The sequence below is a fragment of the Paroedura picta genome, chromosome 6, assembly GCF_049243985.1.
Source record: "Paroedura picta isolate Pp20150507F chromosome 6, Ppicta_v3.0, whole genome shotgun sequence".
NCBI classification, from domain to species: domain Eukaryota; kingdom Metazoa; phylum Chordata; class Lepidosauria; order Squamata; family Gekkonidae; genus Paroedura; species Paroedura picta.
Genome location: NC_135374.1, coordinates 31,808,148 through 31,830,077, shown reverse-complemented (window position 1 = coordinate 31,830,077; position 21,930 = coordinate 31,808,148). Strand labels below are relative to the sequence as shown.

At 43.4% G+C, this 21,930-nt stretch overlaps 2 protein-coding genes across 10 annotated transcripts in view; both read left to right on the top strand.

Moving 5' to 3' along the window:
* GRAMD1C (GRAM domain containing 1C) overlaps positions 1-6,803 on the top strand; it is a 56,927-nt gene extending 50,124 nt beyond the window's left edge. For 4 of the 5 annotated variants that reach the window (XM_077341974.1, XM_077341975.1, XM_077341976.1 and 1 more), the window contains exons 15-19: positions 948-1,049; positions 2,012-2,069; positions 3,183-3,293; positions 4,467-4,566; positions 6,525-6,803. In XM_077341974.1, the coding sequence (XP_077198089.1) occupies positions 948-1,049; positions 2,012-2,069; positions 3,183-3,293; positions 4,467-4,566; positions 6,525-6,602 (449 nt within the window). In that variant the 3' untranslated portion in view covers positions 6,603-6,803. The remainder of the gene's footprint in view (positions 1-947; positions 1,050-2,011; positions 2,070-3,182; positions 3,294-4,466; positions 4,567-6,524) is intronic. The other variant, XM_077341978.1, reaches the window with a different exon arrangement.
* A 2,798-nt stretch (positions 6,804-9,601) lies between these two features.
* Positions 9,602-21,271, top strand: ZDHHC23 (zDHHC palmitoyltransferase 23). Of its 5 annotated transcripts, none has more exons than XM_077341970.1 (5): positions 9,602-9,711; positions 10,064-10,310; positions 12,344-13,045; positions 14,336-14,503; positions 16,303-21,271. In XM_077341970.1, the coding sequence occupies exons 2-5, from the start codon at positions 10,168-10,170 to the stop codon at positions 16,568-16,570; spliced, it is 1,281 nt and encodes a 426-aa protein (XP_077198085.1). In that variant the 5' UTR covers positions 9,602-9,711; positions 10,064-10,167; the 3' UTR covers positions 16,571-21,271. The 5 variants fall into 5 exon arrangements, 4 of the variants coding, with proteins under 4 accessions (XP_077198085.1, XP_077198086.1, XP_077198084.1 ...); XR_013231811.1 differs by lacking the exon at positions 9,602-9,711 and adding an exon at positions 15,001-15,866 and having other exon boundaries at positions 9,720-10,310; positions 16,303-16,457; XM_077341971.1 differs by lacking the exon at positions 9,602-9,711 and adding an exon at positions 9,720-9,974.
* The last annotated feature ends 659 nt before the right edge of the window (positions 21,272-21,930 follow it).

The following is a 21,930-nucleotide window of genomic DNA, read 5'->3' as shown; positions in this document are numbered from 1 at the left end:
TTTGGGAATGTGTATGATTTCTTTGTTATACTATGTTTAAACTGAGCATCTACATAAATCACAGTGCAGGACCTGATATGCCTGGGCAAACCTTGCAGAAGATTCTGGTCCAGGCAGAAGTTCGCAAAAGAAGCTTGTAAAAGAAATCATTTTAAGGGGAGCTTAAAATGCAGCTATGTTTGTTCCCTTTCTGGGTCCATCATCCAGTGGATGTTATTATTCTGGAATTGACTTTGTAATTTATCATAGCTAAATTTTTGTAAGGTGTCATGATCAATCAATCTTTATTTCACAGTCATTCAGACCAAAATTCAAATACACTTGTAAGTAAAAACTGAAGCAATTCAAAAAGAGATAAAACAATAATAATAGTATAAAAGATTAAAAAATCACAAGACATTGTCATGAAATTGTGCCAGGATAAGTGTTAGGGACAATTAGTAGCAGATTTATTATTTTCCTTTGGGTTCTTTGTATTCACTGTATCATTTCATTCAATTTTGAACTTGACATTTATACAAATTTTATTTTGTTAGCTTTATATACCAAAAAAAGGATTTCTGATTCTGACTTTGTAGCCATGGCAAGCTTTCCCAGATTTATGGATGCTTTTCTTAATTTCTGGATGATCAGAGTTCTTCTTGCTGCACAATTGCCCTTTCAATATGCTAGTGACACCAGATTGATTGGGGATCACATATGGCCATGTGCTGGCTGTTTTAGAAGACAACTGAATATTTTAGAAGAACATATGGCACAATTTAGTGTACCAGGAAAGATATGAACAAAGTGAGGCAACTTAAATGAGTTAATGCTGAATTGATAAAGTCTCACTTTTCTCAATTGAGTGCATCACAGATGGTGTAGTACAGGTTTATGCCAATAATTATTTCAGTAGCTTTTTAAAGTTATCTCTCAGTTTCTTAACTAGCGCTCCAACTTTCCAGGTGAGTGTGTGAGTCTCAGTACATGCTACATCCATGATGTATATTCAGACAGAACAGACAGAACAGGAAATCTGAATGTTAAAAACAATTTTAGAAGATCAGGTAATGGAAATAATTGTGGTTAAGTGATGACTGTGACAAGCAACACTTCTTCAGTTTGAAGGGACATTACATTTGGATCCTTGATCCCAGTTTGTAATGAGATATTTTGGACATAAGTGTTTTATAACTGGGTGCCCAGCTATCTGGCTACCAGAAAGGAAGGAAGCACTGTTACTACAATATCGTCTGTTGACTAATGGATCCTACCCCTTTCCTTCTGCTCCAGTGAGCAAACTTTGAAACCTTTCTCTTAAATGGCTCCTTCAATGATAAGTTGGAGGAATGCTTCTTGGAGGAATGGTTAGATCTACCCCTATGTATACTGGGCTCAAGAAATAGAAAGTAGGTAGAAGGGGAATACCCAACATGAGGAGGAGGAAAGGAATGCACAACCCCTGAGATTTCAGGCTCCTTCATGTTGCTCCTACTGCTTTACTTGTTTGATGAATTAATGCAACCATAATTTGTTGTGTGCTGTGTGAAATCAGAACCATGCAGTCTCATCAGTGTTAAGATGACTGGTGAAATTTGAAGCAAGGCCATTTTGAAATTGATTAGAAAAACAGATTACCAGAACACAGGCTGGAGTTGTGAATGAAGGTACTAAGGGCCACAAGCAATTAGAAGGCATAAGTACATGATAGAATCTATCCAAAGACAATAAACATAATAGGAGAGTCCCAAAATTAATACAAGGTTCAACATAAAATTGATAACACAGTGTAATTGTGGAAATTTAGCTCTTTTTTAAAAATCTGGAACTGTTTTAAAGGCATCAGAGTAGCTGCTAAATTCATTGTTATGCAAATTACCCATAATTCCTGCATATATAGGTGCAGTAAATTCTCAGTTCAGACCTAGGTCAGTCCCATTTTTGCAGTGGAAACATAACTTGTGTACTGAAGTGAGATTAATCAGATTTAGGAAAAGGAATAAATAACTTTTTTCCTCTTGTCCAACAGGACCCAAAAAGGATGCTAAAAATAAGACCATCACGATCATAGTGATAATGAGCATCTTGTAAGTACTTGCTGGATACTTAATCTTACTTAGTAGTATTTTTGTCAGTGTCATGGAAGCCATTAGCATTTTTCTTAGTGATTGTGAAAATAATACCTTGATGTTTGTTGTCTTACTATTTGGGATTCTGCTTCTTAGCTCAAGTGAAAATCTGTGGGGGGAAATAAGGGATTAATAGAATTGGCCTTTGAAGAAGCCTCTTCCAAAGTGATGATCCTTTAAACTATGAACGTACCACTCCATTACTTCTACTTTTCCAGACCTGGGACCCACAGAAGTGCAAGCAAACAAGATGTCATGTGACAGGAAGAAAGGGAACCAGGGTTAGGCCTCACTGGTGAAAGTCCCATCACGGGGAAGAACAGACCAAAAGAAATGGGGAGTAGAAACACCAACTATCACTAGGAAAGTCCTTATTCACACCTGCCAGGGATGTTGTGATTAATTCTAATTCACTTTCAAACTGGATTTTTCTCTTTGGAGTTCTTTTGTTAGGAGCATAGTAACCTTTAGATTTACATTCTATCTGACTGGGGGCTTATTCCACTATCCTGCTTTGTGCTGCCTATATATGCCAGCAGGATGAGTGCAGTTGGCATGCACAATCCTCTGTTCCCATTTGGTTTTGGTGGATACCAGACATCATTCTAGTATACTTTTTCAAGGGTAGGATATTTCTGACAAAGAATAAAAATGGTCCAGACCACCTGGCTCTGGCAGCCCAGACTCACCCAAGTCCCTAACTCTGTGGAACAGGACCCGGTATCAAGGCACCCCAGGAAAAAAGCCCCTCTCCCCCCACAACTCAGCCATGATGATGTATATTTGTTGGGGTTGCTGCTTGTTTCTAGATTGTTGCCCATCTTGAGTTGAAGGCAGGATACATGAATGTGGTAAATAAAAAGAGAATATCAGTATAATCAAAACATCTTTTTAAAATGTACTTGTAAAAGAAAAGCAGGTGTTAGTATAATTTAGTTTATCTTTCTGATATTTTCATGAAGCTAATATTCCGTTATCTCTTCAGGGTTATCTTATTTCTAGCTATCATGAAGCTACACAAAGGAATAGAAGAAAATGATAAAAACAATTTGTTTTTCTTCTCCTTTTCAGCTTGCTCTTACTTGTTTTGCTGAATGTGACATTATTCCTTAAACTGTCGAAGATTGAAAATGCAGCTCAGTCGTTTTATCGTGTTCACCTTCAAGAAGAAGGATCTGTAAAGTGAGCCACTTTCCTGTCCCAGTTGGACTGTGCCTTACCACCAAAGTTTCAAATCACTTAGTTTGGCCATGCAACGACCTAAGATTTATTGAAGAAAATCTGTAATAGTGGAAGCCTGTGGCTTTTTTAGTGCAGGCATTTCAAATTGAAGAACCATCTCCTTCCATATGGCCATCAGACAATTTTCTGTTGGATATTCCACCACCTATTCTGGCCTGTTTGGCCTCAAAACATGGGTTTCCCTGCCATTTCTGTTAAGTTACCTGAAATGTGACAGCAATAAGATCAAGAACCTAATGTAATTACTTCACACCAACAATATCTGTCTGTTTTGGAAGTACCAGATAATGTTGCATAATCCAGTGCTCCTAAAACAACATGGGAAGAAGCCACACTCATGCCACAACTGTAGTCTATGTCTGAATCTTGAGGTGGGGGTGGGGGAGGTGACAGTTAAATGGAAAAGAATTATCTGTGTTGTAAGGCTGAATAAACTAAAGTAACAGTCCCTCTGGATGTCTGTTGCCTTTTGGGCTCTTCCACATGGCAACAATTCCTTGGAGTTTCCTGCTCTTCCAGAGGCTGCCAGGTCTGCATGGCAGCAAAAAGGCTTCCAGATGCTGAGTTTCTCCAGCTTCCTTGTCCTGTTCCTTTGCAGCCATCAGTTAACATGCATCCTGTGCTGCTGCTGGCCCTTTCCCATGTTTTTAAAAACTGCCAATAGCTGGTATCTTTAGTGTTATAACATTATATCAAAATTTTGATTAGATTGTAGATTCAGTTTTTTTTTTTTTTAAAGCAAGGCTTTAGCTCAGGCCCACCCAACCTTTCTGAGCTTCTGGGCCCCTTTCGCATTCTGACACAGGATGGTGGCTGCAATCACAAGATGGCTGCCAGAGCAGGCAGAGCCACACACACAGAGAAAGCTCGAGTGCAGGAAGGGGACAGCTGGTGTCCTCTCTAGATCTGCCTGCCATGAATTTGTGAGCAAACATAATGTGATATATTTATTATTAAATCATTTATACCCTGCTTTTCCTCATGGTTCAAGGTATGGCTCAAGTGCATGGGGGATTGAACCCACAAGGCAATTATGAAGTAGAGGAGGAGGCAGGATTGTTTGGTACCATCAGGCAAACATTTGATCTAACAGTACTCCTGTTCTCTTCTCAGTTTAGCCCTTAATATGGCATCAAGAGAGAAAATCTCTCAGCATGACAAAGTCCAGCATGTGAAAGGGGTGCTGAGAGACTCTATAGCATTACTTGAACAGGTAGGTGCTCCTATTCTTCATGCTTTTCTGGGCTTTGTGGGTGTGAATATAAAGCTTGCATTTTCAGGGAAGAAATTAGTAGTACTTTTTTTTAACGTGCCAGTACTCACAATGGAGGCTGATAAACTTCATCACACTCACTGATAATGTCATCATTGAGTGTGATATGTCTGCCCCGCTGCCGTCTTTGCAGTCCAATCTGCCGCCTTCTCAACTGGCGTCTTTCTGACAAGGCCATCCCAAAAGAGGTGTCAGTACATCATTTAGGTGCATACTGGCACAAAAAGCCCCTTGGAATTAGAATTCAAGTGCCTAAGTAAAATACCTCTGTGGTCTTTAAATATTCTATCATGTTTTCCTATGTGAATGAATTGAGATCAGAATGCAAAAACTGAATTAGGTTGAAATCATACCTCCTAAATAATGGAAACTGAAATATTTTCACAAGGGACCTTAGGAATTAGTGGAGTATTAAAGCTGAGATCTGCCAGAATATTTTCTGAGTGTTTGTATGAAAGCACAATATTCTATTCTTGGGGTTCTTATTATTTATTTATTTTTTGGTCTTTGTTGTTTCCCTTCTATTTTCACATCCCAATAATATTTATATGGAAAGGGTATTATTAACACTAAAGAACTGTGAAATTGTACATTTAAGAGAAAAATGGGAGCTTGTGTCCATTTTAGATTTGGCCTGCTTGAAGCCTTAGGCATCTGGACAGCCACAACTTGGCCACTCCTGCCTTAGAAAGCTGGAGTACTACTTGGAGGCTGGATTTAGTTGATTCTCACATACCCACTTACACCCTTCTTTCTGGTTCCCATCTTCAGTTTTTCCTCTATCTGACAATTCTTCTTCTTTTTTCTCCAATCCACCTGCCTACCTAAGTATCCTTTTTGTTCTGTTTCTGAGTCTTTCTCCACCCTGCTCCCAGCCCCACAACCACAAATGCTTGGAATCCCCAATAAACATCCCTAAAAATGGTTATTGGTTTAGCAATCTCAAAAATGGCCACTTAAGATACCCCAGTGTAGTTTCATAAGATCACAGTGGCATTCTTTTTCAGGCAGACATTGCTTCTAAGATTCTATAATTTTTAACCCTGCGGTGTGTTTTTTAACATTTCATCTTTTTGTAAGCCTGAGACATCCCCCAGGCTTGTAGAAAAATATTTCCTACCTGTACATTGCTCCATGTTGTATTTGATCCCCACTTTGAGGCCACTGTTCAGAATTAGTTATAACAAGCAGGAACTTGCAAGCAAATAGCAGAAAAAGCCATCCCATGCCCTCCACTTTTGCATCCTCCCCTCGCCTTTTCGCTGTTATTTCTCTCTCATTTTCCCTTGTTATGCTCTCTTTCTCTCCTCCCATGCCTCTCATTTTACATACACATGCATGCTGTCATGAATTTCTTTCTATGTTCCTTCTGTCTCTGCCACACATTCTCTCTTGATACCTTTTCTCTTTCTCCCCTTCTCACTGGTCCACCCCTCAGTGGCTCCTGCTGTTCCACATCTCTGCAGATCAGTGGGGAGGGGAGCAATTCCCACTGCTCCTTCTGTGCCCACCTACCTGCCTGCCACTGCTGCCTCCCCTCACCCTTCCTTCTTTAGCTTACAACCTGTCTTCCTAGCTGATGCAGTGGTGACAGGGACTATTCAGACTTCCAATTTGTCAGGCGCTGCTGCCCTCCATCTGCTGCCTCTGCTGTGAGGAGGCTGGATGTGGCCAGGTGACAGAGTTGTATTCTGTGTGCAAGCATAAACAGTGCTACTATGAGGGGGGGATTTTACCCCTTTCATTTTTGTTTGAAGTGCTCAGGTTTGCATAATGATCTCTGTGTGTCTGTATGGTCCCAATGTGTGGATTTAATTATTAGCAGTTGGGTCTGCACTTGACTATTAGGATGATATTGATAAATTTTAAAGCCACAATTGAGCCTTTTGTCTCCACAGCTGAAGAATTCCCTTTCTAAACTCCAAAGCAGCTTTGATCATCTGAACAAGACCAAAAGTGTGAAGCCTGAAAGTTGATGTTACCAAAATAGATCATCAAGGAGACTGAAGATATTGTTTTTTCCTTTCAATTTTTGCACAGGACTCAACTTGCACATCTAATAAAGAAATGTCTATACATTTTATTTTTTTAATTTCCTGTTACTCTGTGAATCCTCCTGATCCACTTGATGTCTTCTTGGAAACGGTTTCCTGAACTGTGAATAACTGGTGTGAATGGCCTTTTAATTATGTGATTTGCAAATTGCAGAAAAATCCTTGGCAAAAGCAGTGTGATACACAAAGAAATAGAGATTGGAAGGATTATTAGCATCATGAATGATGCAATATAGATTTTACAAAGGTTGTCACACCTGAATATACTTAACAACCCTCAAAACCAGGCTGTTTTAGATAGCTGTGTATGTTCTTTCTGTATATTTATGTATCCCAGCTTCCTTTGTAGCTTCCCCCCCCCCCAATTTCTTAAGGGTCACTGCAATTCTACCTCCTCCTACCCACTATCATTTCAGCTCTCAGGATTTCTCAGGGAGTGTCCATTTGTATAAGAATGCTATGTGAAAAGTCCTGAGCTCTGAATTATTTTTAAACACAACACTAATTGTATTAATTTGAAATTTTGTACATTGATTGCACTGAGCCCTTTTTAAACAAGAAATCCAGGTGGCACAGATTTGAGACCCTTGCTGTGCTTTGTGAAGTGACATGAAATGGAAATGTTATTGTTGTGCTATAACTGAGTTATGTTACAACCAGCTACTGAAGAAACACAATAGCCTTTCTAAATAACGTTTCCAGATGAGCAGAATAACTATATAATTCAGAGGAGAGTTACAACCTTACAGGCATATTGACTTAGTGTAGTGCTGCTTCAGGATTGTACAAGTTGAATAGAAAATGTGGTTGCCCATAACATCATGGACAGTAACCTGTAAACTAGAACTGTGACTACTATTGTAGGGTTTTAATTTCCAATAGCCTTTCTTCAAAAAGTGCCTTTCTCATTGTTTGTATAGGAAAATAGTTATAACAGCTGGATCAAAGCCATCCAGGTTTTTTTTTTTCTAAAACCCAAAAATGTACATGTTGGTGTACAGTGCAGAGAGGAATGTATGGGAGTGCTTAGTGTCAAGCCAGGCATTTCACAGAATATCTAAAGCATCAGAGCAGAAATCCTAAATAGGTAGAAGTGAGAGATAAATGAAGGCACTTTCTGTGACATGTTAGGATTGTTGTTTTTTGTGATTTTTTAAAAATTTGAAACAAGCACCATGTTGGTCATTTTATATAAAAATATGGAGATAAATGTATTTTATGTATGGAAAACTTTGTAACAAATCAGCAATGTTTCTGTGTTCCAATATCAGAAAAGGATCCAATAAAACTGACAATTGGCAGTACTTTGGGTTGTTAAAGCTTAGTTATTTTGCCTTCTTAACTTTACTGAAGCTTCATGTGTCACCAGAAAAGCATAAGTTTGAAGACAAAGTGTGATATTACTGCAGATAATGCAGCTTTTACTGATGCTCTATAGTCATTATAATATTTGAGGGCACATAACCAGCAAAGCACAGGGTCTAGAAAAATGGTAATGACTGTGATCAGAGCAGTGAGAAAATTACCGGGTCCTCCATTTAAAAATTCCGTGAACACAGGGCTGTGTTGGCAAGAAAAGGGAGAGCTTGGTTCTGTGCTGCTTCCGTTCTGAAAGGGCTTCTTGTGTTACAAACTGGAAGCATGAGTCATTTGCCCCTTCCTCTAGTTTGTAATGTGAGAAGTCGATCACTGGACTCATCTGTTGTGCCAGTTATGTATCATATGTGAATGCTAATTGAAATATCCGTAATGTAGACAGCATTGGCAATACAGTGATACTTGTACAGGAGTGTTATAGCACTGTGTTGAGCCTCCAGGTGTAAACACAGAAATATTTGCTTGGAATATCAACATAACCTTATTTAATCCACCACTTTTAAAAAACCTGAAAAATCTCTGAAAAACAAATTAGGATTTGCAAAAGCAGTTCACAATACAAACATAATCTCACCAGAGCCAAATGCAAAGGGTTATGGTAGGGGAAGAGTTGTTGGACTCCCTTGGGCTCCCATGTGGAGTACCACAGGGGGCGATTCTCTCCCCTATGTTGTTTAACATCTATATGCGCCCTCTAGCCCAGCTGGTCCAAGGTTATAGGCTGGGTTGTCACCAATATGCAATGACACCCAGCTCTATCTCCTAATGGACAGCCAGCCACCCACTCCCCTCCCCTCCCCTCCCCCCCCCATACATTTGCTAGTTGTTTAGAAGCAGTGGCTGGATGGCTGAGGCAGAGCCCTCTGAAACTCAACCCCTCCAAGACGGAGATCCTGTGGCTGGGAAGAAGGCAGGATCAGGAAGTGCGCCTCCCATGCCTGGAAGGGGTGCAATTAACACCTGCGCTGACCGCCAGGAATTTGGGTGCGATATTTGACACTTTCTATGGAGGCCCAGGTCACCAAGCGCAGCTACTAGTGCCCTACCTGTCTTCAGAACACCTGGTCAGAGTGATCCATGCAACAGTCACTTCCAGGTTAGACTTCAGTAACTCGCTCTACATGGGCCAACCCTTGGCTTTGATCCTGAAAGTGCAGCTGGCCCAAAATGGGGCTGCGAGGGTCCTCACTAGGACATCTTGCAGGGCAAACATCCAACTACTCCCAAGCCAAAGTGCTTTCAATCTATAGAAGGCAAACCATGGTATTGTGGCTCGGGGGGGGGGGGGGCAATGCAAATTAAAGACGCTCCTCCTGCTTTGGGGCCGGGGGCAAAACCCACACCCTGCCTACAAGCAGTGGAACGAGGATAATGCCGTCCCCCACCCCCGTCAGGCAAGGTTCCGTGGAAAATCCCCCTCCCCATCCCCGGCGTGCCGAGCCAATCCGATCGCGAAGCCCTCCAGTGCCTTAAGCGTTCCTTACGGAATCTCCGGCCATAAACGCCGCCTCGGCGGCCCCCGCGTTCCGCCCGCAGCCATTGGGCAGCGCTAAATGACGTCACCTAGTTGGAGGAGGCCGGAAACTTCACAGCGCGGCGCGGGCGCTTCGGGGAGAGGGCCAGAAGGGCCGGGAAGCGGCGCCGGGCGGAGCAGGTGGGAGGACGGGAGCCAGCCAATGGCGGCCGCCGAAGGACGAGCGCGTGGGGCTTGAGTTGGCGCCTTTTCTGTGCCCGGCTGAGGCGCTGGCGAGGATGCCATCAAGAGCCGCGAGGGGAGGGGAGGCTTCGGTGGGGTGGCAGGTGTGGTGTCCTGCCTTGCCCGGGCGCGGCGCGGGTGCCCCTGAGCAAGCGGGCGGGACTTGGCGCCTGCAGCAGCGCTTTGGAGCGGAGCCTTCAGCGGCGGTCGCAGGGGAGCCGGTGCGCGTGGGGTGTCTTTCGTGGGGCTTCTCGCTGTTTCCTGGAATGCAATTTGGGGCGAGAGGCGTTAATGAAAAGTTTCTCAGCAGGGGCGTGGCTTTCCCTCTCTGTGCCGCGAAGGCGGTCTCCGGCGTCTGCTGTCGAGGGAAGAGGCGCTGCTGCCACCGCCGGCGCCCGAGGAGGAGGCGGCAGGATGAAGCCCCGCAAAAAGAAGGCTGGAGGCCCCGGGATGGAGGAGACCCTCTGTTGCTGCGAGTACCTGGATCGCACGGGGGAGAGGAGCCACCTGGCGGCCTGCCTGTGCAACTGTGAGGACCTCGACGAGTGCTGTGAAAGGTAGGGGGGTGGGAGAGAGAGCCCTCTGGAAACGTGTCTCTGGCTGGCGTGGAGCCACTTGCCACTACTCCTCAGGTCTCTGGTGGGATTTCAGAACTCGCACCCGTTGCACAGCTATTTCCCTGCCCCCTCCATAATAATGCCGGAATGCCCCTGAACAAATTTCTTCTGTGGCTGACAGGGGTTGCCACTCTTCAAAATGCTCACAAACCTTGAAGGGCTCTGAAGCTGGCAGAAATGTCACCAGGTTTTGTAGTGAGCGCTAAGAAGCATTGCCAGTTGAGTTATTGCCTGCCCATACAGCTTTTAAAGGTGCAGGAGTCCTGTTAGGGGAAAAAAGTGGCCAGCGCCTTGTTAGTTTGGTAGGCTAGTCTACTCTGCAGGGGTGCAGGATGAGAAACAGGTTTCCAAGTATGAGAAAGCAACACAGCCCCTGCACTGTGGAGCAAAGGAGATTGAAAGGTAACTTTCTTTTTTTCTCTCTAAATGTGTGTGCTTGTATTGTTGGGAAGCTTTGCAACTGTTTCCGCATTCATGTTTAAACATGTCTTCCTAGCCAGAACTTAATTCACTTTTTACTTGTATGAAGGGCAGTAGTTGCAGAAACTTTGAGTTACAAAATATTCCTTGTCTACTCACAGTGAATGTTGTAGCTGCAGCTGTGCTAGAGGGGATTGTCTTTTTTGCAGAGATGGATAGGGGGACCATCCTGTCCTAACATGGCTCTTGCTGACAGTTCTGTCTTTTGAACCGGCATCATGACCATCCCAAGTGGCTGCAGACTCAAGAATGTTTGAAGACTGGTCTCTTGTGGGTTGTCAGAACTGAAGTATGTCAAAACACCCTGGTGGCATAAGTTTTTGTATATAATAGCCATTATTGGCTTCGTGACATAAAAATCTTTTTATCTAATCCCATCCAGTGTGTTTTACTTAAAAAAATAATACTTCAGTGGAGAGAATGCGAAAAAGCAGAGGGTTCTCTTCACAGCAGCGTCTTTGTCCACTTTGGCAATGTTTAAATTATTCATGTCACATTGTTAATAGCCAAGCTCTTGTCCACCATCCTGAGTAATCTTGTTTTTTATCCATTGCAAATGGATTGTGCTAACGTGGCCTCTGTGCTGTGGCATTATTAATGTTATGGTAATATCATATTTGGCTTCACTGAGTAAGGCTTGAAAGGCGGAGAAGGGACTGTCTCTCACTGGTAGATCATCTCCTTGGCATGCAGAAGGTCCAAGGTTCAATTCATGGTATCTCCAGTAAAAAAGATCAGGTAGTATGCTATATGAAATGCATTGTCCCGAGACCGTGGAGAGCTACTGCCAACCTGAGTATAGATAATATAAACGATGATGGACCAATGATTTAACAAACATTTAATGTAAAATAGGTATATGCGCACCAGACAACTGAAGATTGTAGGCTGTGTCTTCTACAGCATATGAAAACATCTCAAGTTTTAGAAGCTCTAATGTGAAGGGATGGAGTGAGTTAAATCAGTGGTCCTCAACCCCCAGTCCGGGGACCGGTGCCGGTCCGTGGATCAGTCGGTACCGGGCCGTGGCTCCTCCTCGTCCTCCTCCCCAGCTGCTGCCTCAGCGGCTGCCCTGCTACTCTGCTCACCTTTGGTGCTCCCCAGCGGCCACCATGGCTGGGGCTCCCCCTCGGCGTGGCACTGCGCAGCTGCTGCTGGCAGGGTTGCCCGCAGGAAAGCAAGTGGAACAGGGGCTCAAGCGGTGGCAGAGATGTCCCTCAGCAAAAGACTACCCCCCCGGGCCTCAGTAAAATTGTCAAGTGTTGACCGGTCCCCAGTGATAAAAAGGTTGGGGACCACTGAGTTAAATGATCACAGAAATATCTGTCGGCCTCTTATGTGAGCAGAAATCTGTTCTTTCCCCGATTCTTATGATGGTCTCTTCATTATGTGTTCTTATTATTTTTGTGTTGTCACCCAACTTGGGTCTGTTCTGGCCGGGGGAGAGAGGTAGGGGTTATGGAAACATTCTAAATAAATAAATTCCCTGACAGGTGGCTGACTTGCCGGACTTTGCCTCCTGGGAATTTGGAGAGAATTGCAGACACTTTCAAGGACCGCTTCCGCTTCCCGTGGCCTAGAGGGGCTGTGAAGATCGATATCAGTCTCCTCCCTCCAATTATCCTGCTGCCCGTCTTCCTTCACATAGCAGCCTTGCACTTCCTCCTGGCTTTCATCATCCTGATATCACTTCCTGTACTGGTGCTATGGTACTACTACCTCACACACAGGAAAAAGGGCCGGACTCTATTCTTCTTGAGTCTAGGGCTTTTTTCCCTGGGATATATGTACTTTGTGTTCCTCCGGGAAGTAGTCCCCCAAGGTCATGTGGGGCACAGACAGGTGATGATTCTCACCTGTGGTTTAATACTTATGCTTGTGGCTCTTTCTCGAGCCAAGAGAGACCCTGGCTACCTTTGCTGCCAAATGAGCAATGAAAAAGCACTTTGTCCAAGTAACAACAACATCATCTCAAACTGGAATGGCCTGGGGAGTGCCAACGGGCTTTACAGAGTAGCTCCACCTAGCTCTTCTACAAACATTCACGTCAATAGCGATGGCTGCTCATTAAAAAAGGAGCCAGGTCAGGTCACGGACGACTGGTGCTCCAAGTGTCGGCTTGTTCAGCCAGCCCGAGCTGGACACTGCCGGATATGCGGCAGGTGTGTGAAGAGACTGGACCACCACTGTGTCTGGTACGTTCCTTAGAGATTCAGTGTCATATTTCTTTTTGACATCTGTGCTGCCTGTGAGCTGTGGTTCCTCTTGCAATGTTTCTACTTTTTCTACTTCTTTTGGCACGTATATTAGGATGGGTATTGTTGATTTGGTCTCACTAAAGTAGGAGGCCTCCTATGGGTCTGATTGCCCTGAAGGGCTTGTGACTTGTCAATAGGAAGGCACAGGTTCCCTATGTTTTACTGGAATGAGTTAAGTGGTTTGTTGGGAAGCACTGTTGCTTGATAAACTACAAAAACAAATTGAATACATGAAGACACATAAAACAGAAATAGGTCTCTACAGTCTGTTTAGACTATTGACAGTCACATATCCTCTGGAGTGGTCAGAACCCATATGAAGAAAGGCTTCCTGCTTAAGACGAACAAATTAATAGGTATGTCCATTTCTGGATTGCACTTCCTTTAATCTTTGGTTTGACTTGCTTTGAGTTTGTTTTGTTCTGTTTTAAAACAAGAAATTCAGAAAGTGAATCTTGAGCGTTTTCTTTTAATAGAAATGGTTTTTGGATGTTTTAACAGATTTAATCCAGGCTGCATGCAATCTGCATGGGGGGAAACATTTAAATCTGTAGTTGGACAGATCTATACACTTTAACATTTACAAAGCAGTGCACATTTGTGTTGCCATGATGATTCGGGTTTGAAAATGCTTCCCTCCCAAGTATCTAAATGGAGGATGAGGACATTCCGAGATAGTGGGAAAATGGCATGTACCCTTAAAGTGAAGCTGATTTCTGAACCCTCATATTTCTAAATTGATCTTTGTACACATAAGGGGTAGAAACTTGCTGCAGTAAAAGTTCCAGCTCTTCAGATGCTGACAATGCCTACTAGGTAAGGTGTGTTGAACTTGTTGCAAGGCAGAGTATACACAGCCCTGACTCCCACTCTGCTGGACAGCAAACCTGAGTGTCCTATCATTTCTGGTTTGCTTAGTTGGTGTCTAGATATAATCCACTGGGATCTTGGTATTCATGGTTAATAGCCGTATAGCTGCCCTCAAGTTTTAGAAGTGTTATGAGCTGCTCCTTCAGGTCCCTCTCCACATGAGCAAGTCTTTAATATATATAGTCTATATGAATGAATGTCTCTTTACTGCCAAACAGTCAGCAGCAGCATGTATTGCTTATCACTTTTCAGTGGTGGGAGAGGATCCTTAGGTGGAATGAGGCCAGATAGTCTATGAGTTGTTTGCAAAACCACCTTATCTTAAAGTGTTTTTTTTCTTTCTTTTGCCCCTTGGAGGATTAACACCTGTGTTGGAGAACAGAACCACCAGGCCTTTATCCTGGCGCTCTCCCTTTTTCTGCTCACCTCTGTGTATGGGATTTCATTGACTCTGGACACCATCTGTAAGGGTAAAGCCACCATCAAGGCGCTGTTCTACTGCCCTGGGGTCTATGCAGACTACAGGTGAGAGAAATACTCTATAACTGATGAAGGGACTAATGGTCTCTGGCCCCCTATTTCTCTGACAAAGTTCTACCCTGGGTCCCTTCGGCTGCCGTCTCTTCAAGAGATGCATACAGCTCATCCTGGGAGTTCACAAATATTAAAGTGTTTATAAGCACAAACAGTCTAGATTAAGCACATTGAATCCAATCCTCTGGACTTTCCTGTTCCCCACTCGCAGTCCCTACTGAATACCCTTAAATTTTGTCCCTCTCAGGGGCAAAGCAGGGGGAGGCAGGCACAGAGTCCATGGATTGGGGGACGGGGAATCCGAAATCAGCCTATCTTACAAAGTCTTGTGCTGTTGACTCTTCAGAATTGTGTGGCTGTATGTGTGCATGTGAATTGTCCAGATAATATCAGAAGCAAGCATGAAGCCCCTTTTTTTTTGTTGGAATGTGATGGGTTGGGGCTTGGTCAGTGTTGTGCCTTAACCATAAAATGTTGTTGCTTCCCAGGATGAAGCTCTGATGCAACTTGGTGGTGGTCTCCCTTTCATCCTGTGCTCAAATGCTAAAGTTTCCAAATGACCATTTCCTTATTCTGCTAGTTTTGGATAGGTTTAAGGCTCATTGCCTTTCCTGACGTTGTCAGGGGCTCTTTCACTTCCCAGGATCATTGTGCTCCAGCTCCTAGGCCTACACACATTCCCTCTGTGTGCACCACACGGGGGTAGAAGTGATTTACATTTCTTACTGGGCATTCTAGGGGAGGGGGAGGCTTCAAAGCAGTTTCTTCTGTAGTCTGCTCCTTGCTGGAGTAGTTTCACCTCTGGCCTTGCCTTCATTGCTTGCAGACCCTCTTTATGTCACTGTCTGCTCCTCCTCTTTCCTCCCTTTAAATTGTTATCCCAATTGTATAAAATAGGGCAAACCGTGGGATGTATGGTTTGATTCCAGTAATGTCCATCTTTCCCCTTCTTGAACTGAACCCTTCTGCAGTTGGATGTTCCATACTGCTATTATATTTGCCCTTGACAATTACTGGGGACATTAAAAACAGCATTGACACAGATGTTCTCACTTGAACCTGCAAGAGCAAACAAATAATACAAATGTAAGGGTTCATACTGAGACATATCTGAAGTGGAGGAGTTTGCTCCTTTTTCAGCTGGTATAACTTACAGCATGTGCCTGGATGGGTTCTTTTGATAGGAGCATTAGTATCATAACTTTATAAATACCTTTGTTCAGCACAAACCTTTAGATAGCTTCAGAGGGCACTCTGTCAATCTTGGCTACCTGTAGACTGTTGGCCACCTGAGAGCAACATGGCCAACCTGGATGGTAGCTCTCCATTTGAACAGAACAACTACATAGAACAGGTAAGCTGGCTGTTAAGGCACTGTTCTTTAGGCTCCCTTATAGCCTTGGGCTTGTTTCTTTTATGAATTTGGTTTGGCTTTTCTTTTTCCATTGGAAGTCACCACAGCAACTTGCAACATTTAAAAAATAAGATTTATTCAATAAATAATGGCAAAACTCAGTAACAGAAGAACCCAGAAACAAGATTACTAAAGCAAGAACTTCTGTCATTTGGTTCCTCTGAACCTGGAAGAGGGGAGAAGTGGAAAGCCCATTCTTGAAAGTGATTTTGGAAAATAATCGTTGAGATGTTCTGATGACTAGGGTGTTTCAATGGGAAGGGAGATTAGTTCTGATACAACATGAAAGTGGGAGGGGGACAATTTCAGAATTGTCTTGTTTCTGTAATTTCAGTCTCCTTAAATGTTTTCCTTGCTTTCTGTTCTCTACTTCTAGTTCTGCGCTGTCATTCACCTGCGTGTGGTATTGTGCCATTGTAACCTCTGGTATGGGCTACATCCTTCTCATTCAGCTCTTGAACATCAGCTATAATGTGACGGAGCGGGAAGCCCGGATCGCCTTGCGAGAGAATTCTGGGCGCAGGCTGCTCTGCGGGATGGCAGTTGACACGGGCCAATACAATCGGGGCTTCCTGCGCAACTGGATCCAGTTCGTTTCTTTGGGCTCTCTTCCACTACAGCATTCCACCGAAGCCATTGTTTAAAGAGGCTGCCACAGTCACATTGAGTTAGCTCATCTAATCATTAGTGTCTTAAGGTATTAGACAGATAACTCTTGACAGCTGGGAGTCGTAGAGCAGAATTACTGTCTGTTAAGCCATATTGCAAATCAGAACACTCTAGAAACAGGCACCGATTTGCAGAATTGACAGGAAAAACCCAAGTGTGAAGGTGTCTTCGCACCTTCGTGCATTCATCACTTGATGCCTGCAGTCCTCACTGTAGATGAGGCTTTTGCAGCACCAGAAACAACCTCAGATCCTCTGCTTTTCTGTGGCGGATGTTCACACATTTAGCTGTGGGTTATCAAATGATGTGCAAATGATCAGACAGCAGGGCACTGTACTACCCCATAGGGATTGTTTGTGAAATGTGTAAACCGTAATTGTTGGGGAATCACTGGGTCACCTCAGGGCTTAGTGAGGAATATACTTCCTCTTCAGATGCAGACTCTTTAAGGGAGTGGTTCTGAAAGCAGAGGTGTGGGAAAGGTGGTGGCCACAGCCAGAGGCATAGGCAGCTGGTATCTTCTAACAGCACATTCCCTCGCAGTTCTCTGTGGCCTCTGCGGAGCCTTTTCCCCGTTGCAGCACTCACTTCCGCTGCTGCCAGCACTACCCACCTGCCTAAGGGCAACGTCGATGTTCTTCCAGGAGCCCCTGGGCATGTGAAAACAATGTCATGGAATCCAAGACATGAGTTTCCAGGGAGGGGAGTTCCTCTCAGTGAGTGATGTTTAGCATTGGAGCCAGCCTTGTGCATAGCAGCTGCAAAGAAACAAGAGACCAAGTGGACATTTTTGGTTACAGCTTGTTTCCTTATTGCTCACTTACCCAGCTGGCTCATTTTTAGACAGGTGTCCCTTTCTAGTTCTCTCCTAATGCCTGTGCTGGACTAGTACCTCAATCCATAGAGCCTTAGGTGCAGACCAGCAACCTCTATGTGCTCAGCTGTAAACAAGTGTGTTATCCATACACCCAGTGAAGAAATGGCTGCTGGTGAGTCCAGGGGCTTAAGAGGTAAAGTTTGGAAGGTGGTACTAAGCTGACTTTATAATGAATCCAAGGGCAAGTTATTGAACTATGATTTCATTGCAACTCTGTGCTCTATCAAAAAGATGGTGGGGAATATTTTTTTGTGCTTCTATTCCCATGCTGAAATTATTTTGTTGGATTTTTCCCCATCTTTTGAGAAGATCAAAGATGTGTTAGCAGTCCTGCAAAGTGCCTTGGAGGTTGGTTTTTTTTTTACTCATTAGTGAGGCCAGAGTAGGGTGGGGTAGCAGCATTAAGCACAAACGTTTATACCAAAATACATTTGTTAGAATGAAAGAAAAAATAAATTTCTCTTTCATTCTAACAAATGTATTCTGGCATAAACTTTTTGTGCTTGTTTCTAGTGAACCCCTCCCAATCCAATGCATTTATTGTAGCTTTTCCTAGCCAGAGCCCGCTTACAGACATCTGGCTTTCAAAAGATTATGTAACTATCAGCCTCAGTGGGTCTCAAACCTCTGTTTAGTCCTCAACACACAAACTTGCACTGTGAAAGATTGAAATCTATATTACATAGTTCTGCTTTCCGGGGTAGATCCGAAAGTAGCTTCCAAGAGTTTTACTCCTTGAGCTTTACCCTGCCTTTCCCCTGCAGTGAACGTCCAGAAGGAGGAGGATCGCAGGATGCTGTTTCCGTTGGCTTCAGAGGAGAGGGCACGCAGTAATGGGTTTAAACTACAAGTACAACGATACAGGCTAGATATCAGGAAAAAAATTTTCACAGTCAGAGTAGTTCAGCAGTGGAAAAGGCTGCCTAAAGAGGTGGTGAGCTCCCCCTCACTGGCAGTCTTCAAGCAAAGGTTGGATATGCACTTTTCTTGGATGCTTTAAGATGCTTTGGGCTGATCCTGCGTTGAGCAGGGGGTTGGACTAGATGGCCTGTATGGCCCCTTCCAACTCTTATGATTCTATGATTCTAATGGCTTACAGCACTCCCTTCTCCAATTTATCTTTGGATCAACCCAGTGAGGTAGGTTAGGCCAATTGTGTGTGGCTGAATGTCACCCAGGGAGCTTTTGTGGTGGAGTGGCAGTGTGAGCCTAGTTGTCTCGGATCTTGGTCCACCACACTGAGACCTGAGTACCAAGGTTTTGTGAAGGGTGCGCTTCTCAGCTGAACTGTACCCAGTCACAATGGAGGGGAATCTGCCTGCTTCCTGCTCTTCCTTCTTGATGGTTCTTTTAGTGATAGTGGAAGGCTGGAACTGTGGACTACAGCTGGACTCAGAGATACTGTGCATCAGGAAATTATTGGCATTTGCCTGAGATGTGGTTCATATTTTTAACTGTCTTTTTGTATTATTTCTTTGGGGCTTTAATCTTAAATCGCAGCCTTCTTGTCTGATAGCCAGATGTGGTGAGGACATGAAAAACCTTTGGATAATTGGAAGTGTAGACAGATTTAAGTGCCATTTATACAGGATCAAAGTGTAATGGGGGTGGGGGGCTAATGGAGATTGTGTTGTAGAGAGCTGTTACATTCTGTCCATTCTTCCTGATTAATAGTTTGCAACAAGAATCGAGATATACAGGGATTTGAGTTGGCTGTCGTTTGCAATTGGAGGAGTTAACCATAGATGTGTACACAGCATGGTTATTAGCCATATGGTTGACTGAAATGTGGGGAGTGATAGGGAACTGAAGACTTGGATTAGGCTTGGTTCCCGGAGAGATTTTCCTCCTTTAGGAGATAATAAATTGTCTCGGTGAAGACCTGAGCTATGCCTTGACAACAATACAAGCACACGATTGCACAAGTTGCAAGTTGAAATGAAGTGGTATTTTGCACTGATTTAATATTTTAGCACAGTAGTCTGCCGCTTGTAGTGCAGCACATGAGAGAGTTGGAGGAACTGGTGCCTTTGGAGCTGAAGAGGAAGTGGCAGCTAGCTTCTTTCTCCTTACCTAATTTTTCATCATCTGGTACCTGTTTGTTGGAATCCCTGGGAGCATGGGGGCTTGTCGTCCAGTGATGAGTGGGAAATTAAATAGTTTCATATTATTATAGTAAATAAATCTGTTTCCATTCTGATGGAATGTAGTCATTATTCAGCAGATGTAAGTTTAGATGGGCACCATAGGGATTGCTTTAATGCTGTGTGTATCTAGTAAACGGCAGGGATCTACTATGAATTCAGGGTTAAACTACTTGATCTGGGTAGAACAATGCAATAGAGGCAATGACATCTGGAACATATTCCAAGTTCTTGACTACTGTTTGGATCTCTGCTGAACCATGCCCAGTGAGCAGTATTGGCTTTTTGAATAGGGGATAGGTTGGGCAGAATTGAGCACTATCCTGTATCATTTGAAGAAATTCTTCAATCATTTGAAGAAATTCTGTTCAGACACATCTGAGACCAGTAGTCACTTGATTTCCAGGATTGAAATGAAGCCATGAATGTCTTAAAGCACTTTGTTCAAAGGAGAAGTTACCATGAAAGGACAGTTCAGTGTGGATGCAAATAGGCTCACTCAGGGGTTGTAGAGATTTCTTCAGTACTCATATGCACTGCAGCAAGTAAGTAGAAATTACCAGAGTGGTAATTTTTACAGAAAATTAAGGTCCATACACCCCCCCCCCCCCCCGTTAATGGTATAATTGTCATCCTTTATTTTGACACATGTAACTGCTAGAAGAACATCTGACTTTGGGGACATGCATACAAAAAGTCAGGTCATCTTGCATTGTGACCAAAATGAAAAATGTCCATGTTCCCGTGTTTAGAACAAAATACAGAATTAGATGGAACCGGCTAAATTAACCCATCCACGTTAGATTCTCCCCGACTCTCATTGGCTTCTAGTGTTTTAATTTTGAAACATTTTAAAATCCTTACCTGATATAATACGGTTCTCTTTAAAGACATGCCTGCTTTTTGTACTGCACAGTGACTTTCGGTCCTCAGTACAGCACCAGAGATAAATCACACAATACAGAATGCCCACTGTGAGCACGGCTGTGTGGAGAGTAGCATGCTGAGAGCAAACAGCCACTAATTCCCTTCCCAGACATACATTTGTACTCTTAAGGTAACAAATGATTGTTCTGAGATTTCCTCTTCTTAAAATGACATGTAAAATACAACTTTCGCCTCTGGGCCAACAGCATTCCAGTGCCCTCCCATGTTTTTAATGGTGCTTTTTCTTTCAGAGTAGATTGCTTTCAAGTGTCTTAAGATAATTTGCTGTGAGAGTGTTTTCTCTAGAGCAAGTACAAACTGCCTCACTGTCCAGTGTCTTAAGCCCATGCTATGTGACTTTTAAATCTCTACATGAATGTATTCTGCCTCTGCAGGGCAGGATGGTGCAATCATATAGAAGTTTCCTCTAGCATATTGTGTGACATTATCTTTTCTCAGAAAGCCTTTATGCCACTACAAGGCTTGACTGTATGGAAGGAAGGACTCATTTGATCAGACTGAGTTTTGTCTTCTCCGATAGCTCAAGTATCTTGACAAGCAAAACATGTATAATCAGCAGAATTGCTTTGACTATATGTGTCCTTCCTCCATATACTTGGCAATTTGATTGTGAAAATTATCTGATTTATGAAGTAGTGTGGTGGTTTTATTTATAAGTATAGCAGTTTAGGAGTGCCATTTCAAGTTGAAATAAAATTCTAACATACTCTGGTGTAGATTTGAGTCATTTATATAAGGTCACAAAAACATAGTATATTTCGCAATTAAATTGTCTGCATATGACTCAATGGAATGTATTAATATTCTGCCGTTTGAATTTAATAGGGCCTTATCAAACTATTCAACATCAAAGCATAGCATAATGAAAAGAGGGAAAAACCTCACAAACATGATTAAAGGGCAGAAGCATTAACAGGAAGAGGGTTGAAGGAAGTGAGAGGGGTGACGGGGTAGATAGATAGAGCAATGCAGGGCCAAAACTCTTGACAGCTCCGTGATCCAGGAGAAAATGGCCCTAAGGCAGATAGGAGAACTAGCAGTTGATAGCAGTATACTAGAAAGGTGGTTCTAGCAGTCAAGGGAACATAAATTTGCAAAGTCCACAGTTTTTTGAGAATTTGGATGTTTTAACAGTTTAATAGCCTCTTGTGGCGCAGAGTGGTAAGGCAGTAGACATGCAGTCTGAAAGCTCTGCCCATGAGGCTGGGAGTTCAATCCCAGCAGCCGGCTCAAGGTTGACTCAGCCTCCCATCCTTCGAAGGTCGGTAAACGGTAATGACTGGGGAAAGGCACTGGCAAACCACCCCGTATTGAGTCTGCCATGAAAACACTAGAGGGCGTCACCCCAAGGGTCAGACATGACCCG

What these genes read in the sequence shown, in the direction of transcription:
- ZDHHC23 (XM_077341969.1), top strand. Translation starts at nt 10,045, where the DNA reads ATGAAAAGTTTCTCAGCAGGGGCGTGGCTTTCCCTCTCTGTGCCGCGA. An exon ending in CTGGACCACCACTGTGTCTG is followed by an intron (nt 13,046 to 14,335) that starts GTACGTTCCTTA and finishes TGCCCCTTGGAG; the next exon opens with GATTAACACCTGTGTTGGAG. An exon ending in GGGGTCTATGCAGACTACAG is followed by an intron (nt 14,504 to 16,302) that starts GTGAGAGAAATA and finishes CTCTACTTCTAG; the next exon opens with TTCTGCGCTGTCATTCACCT.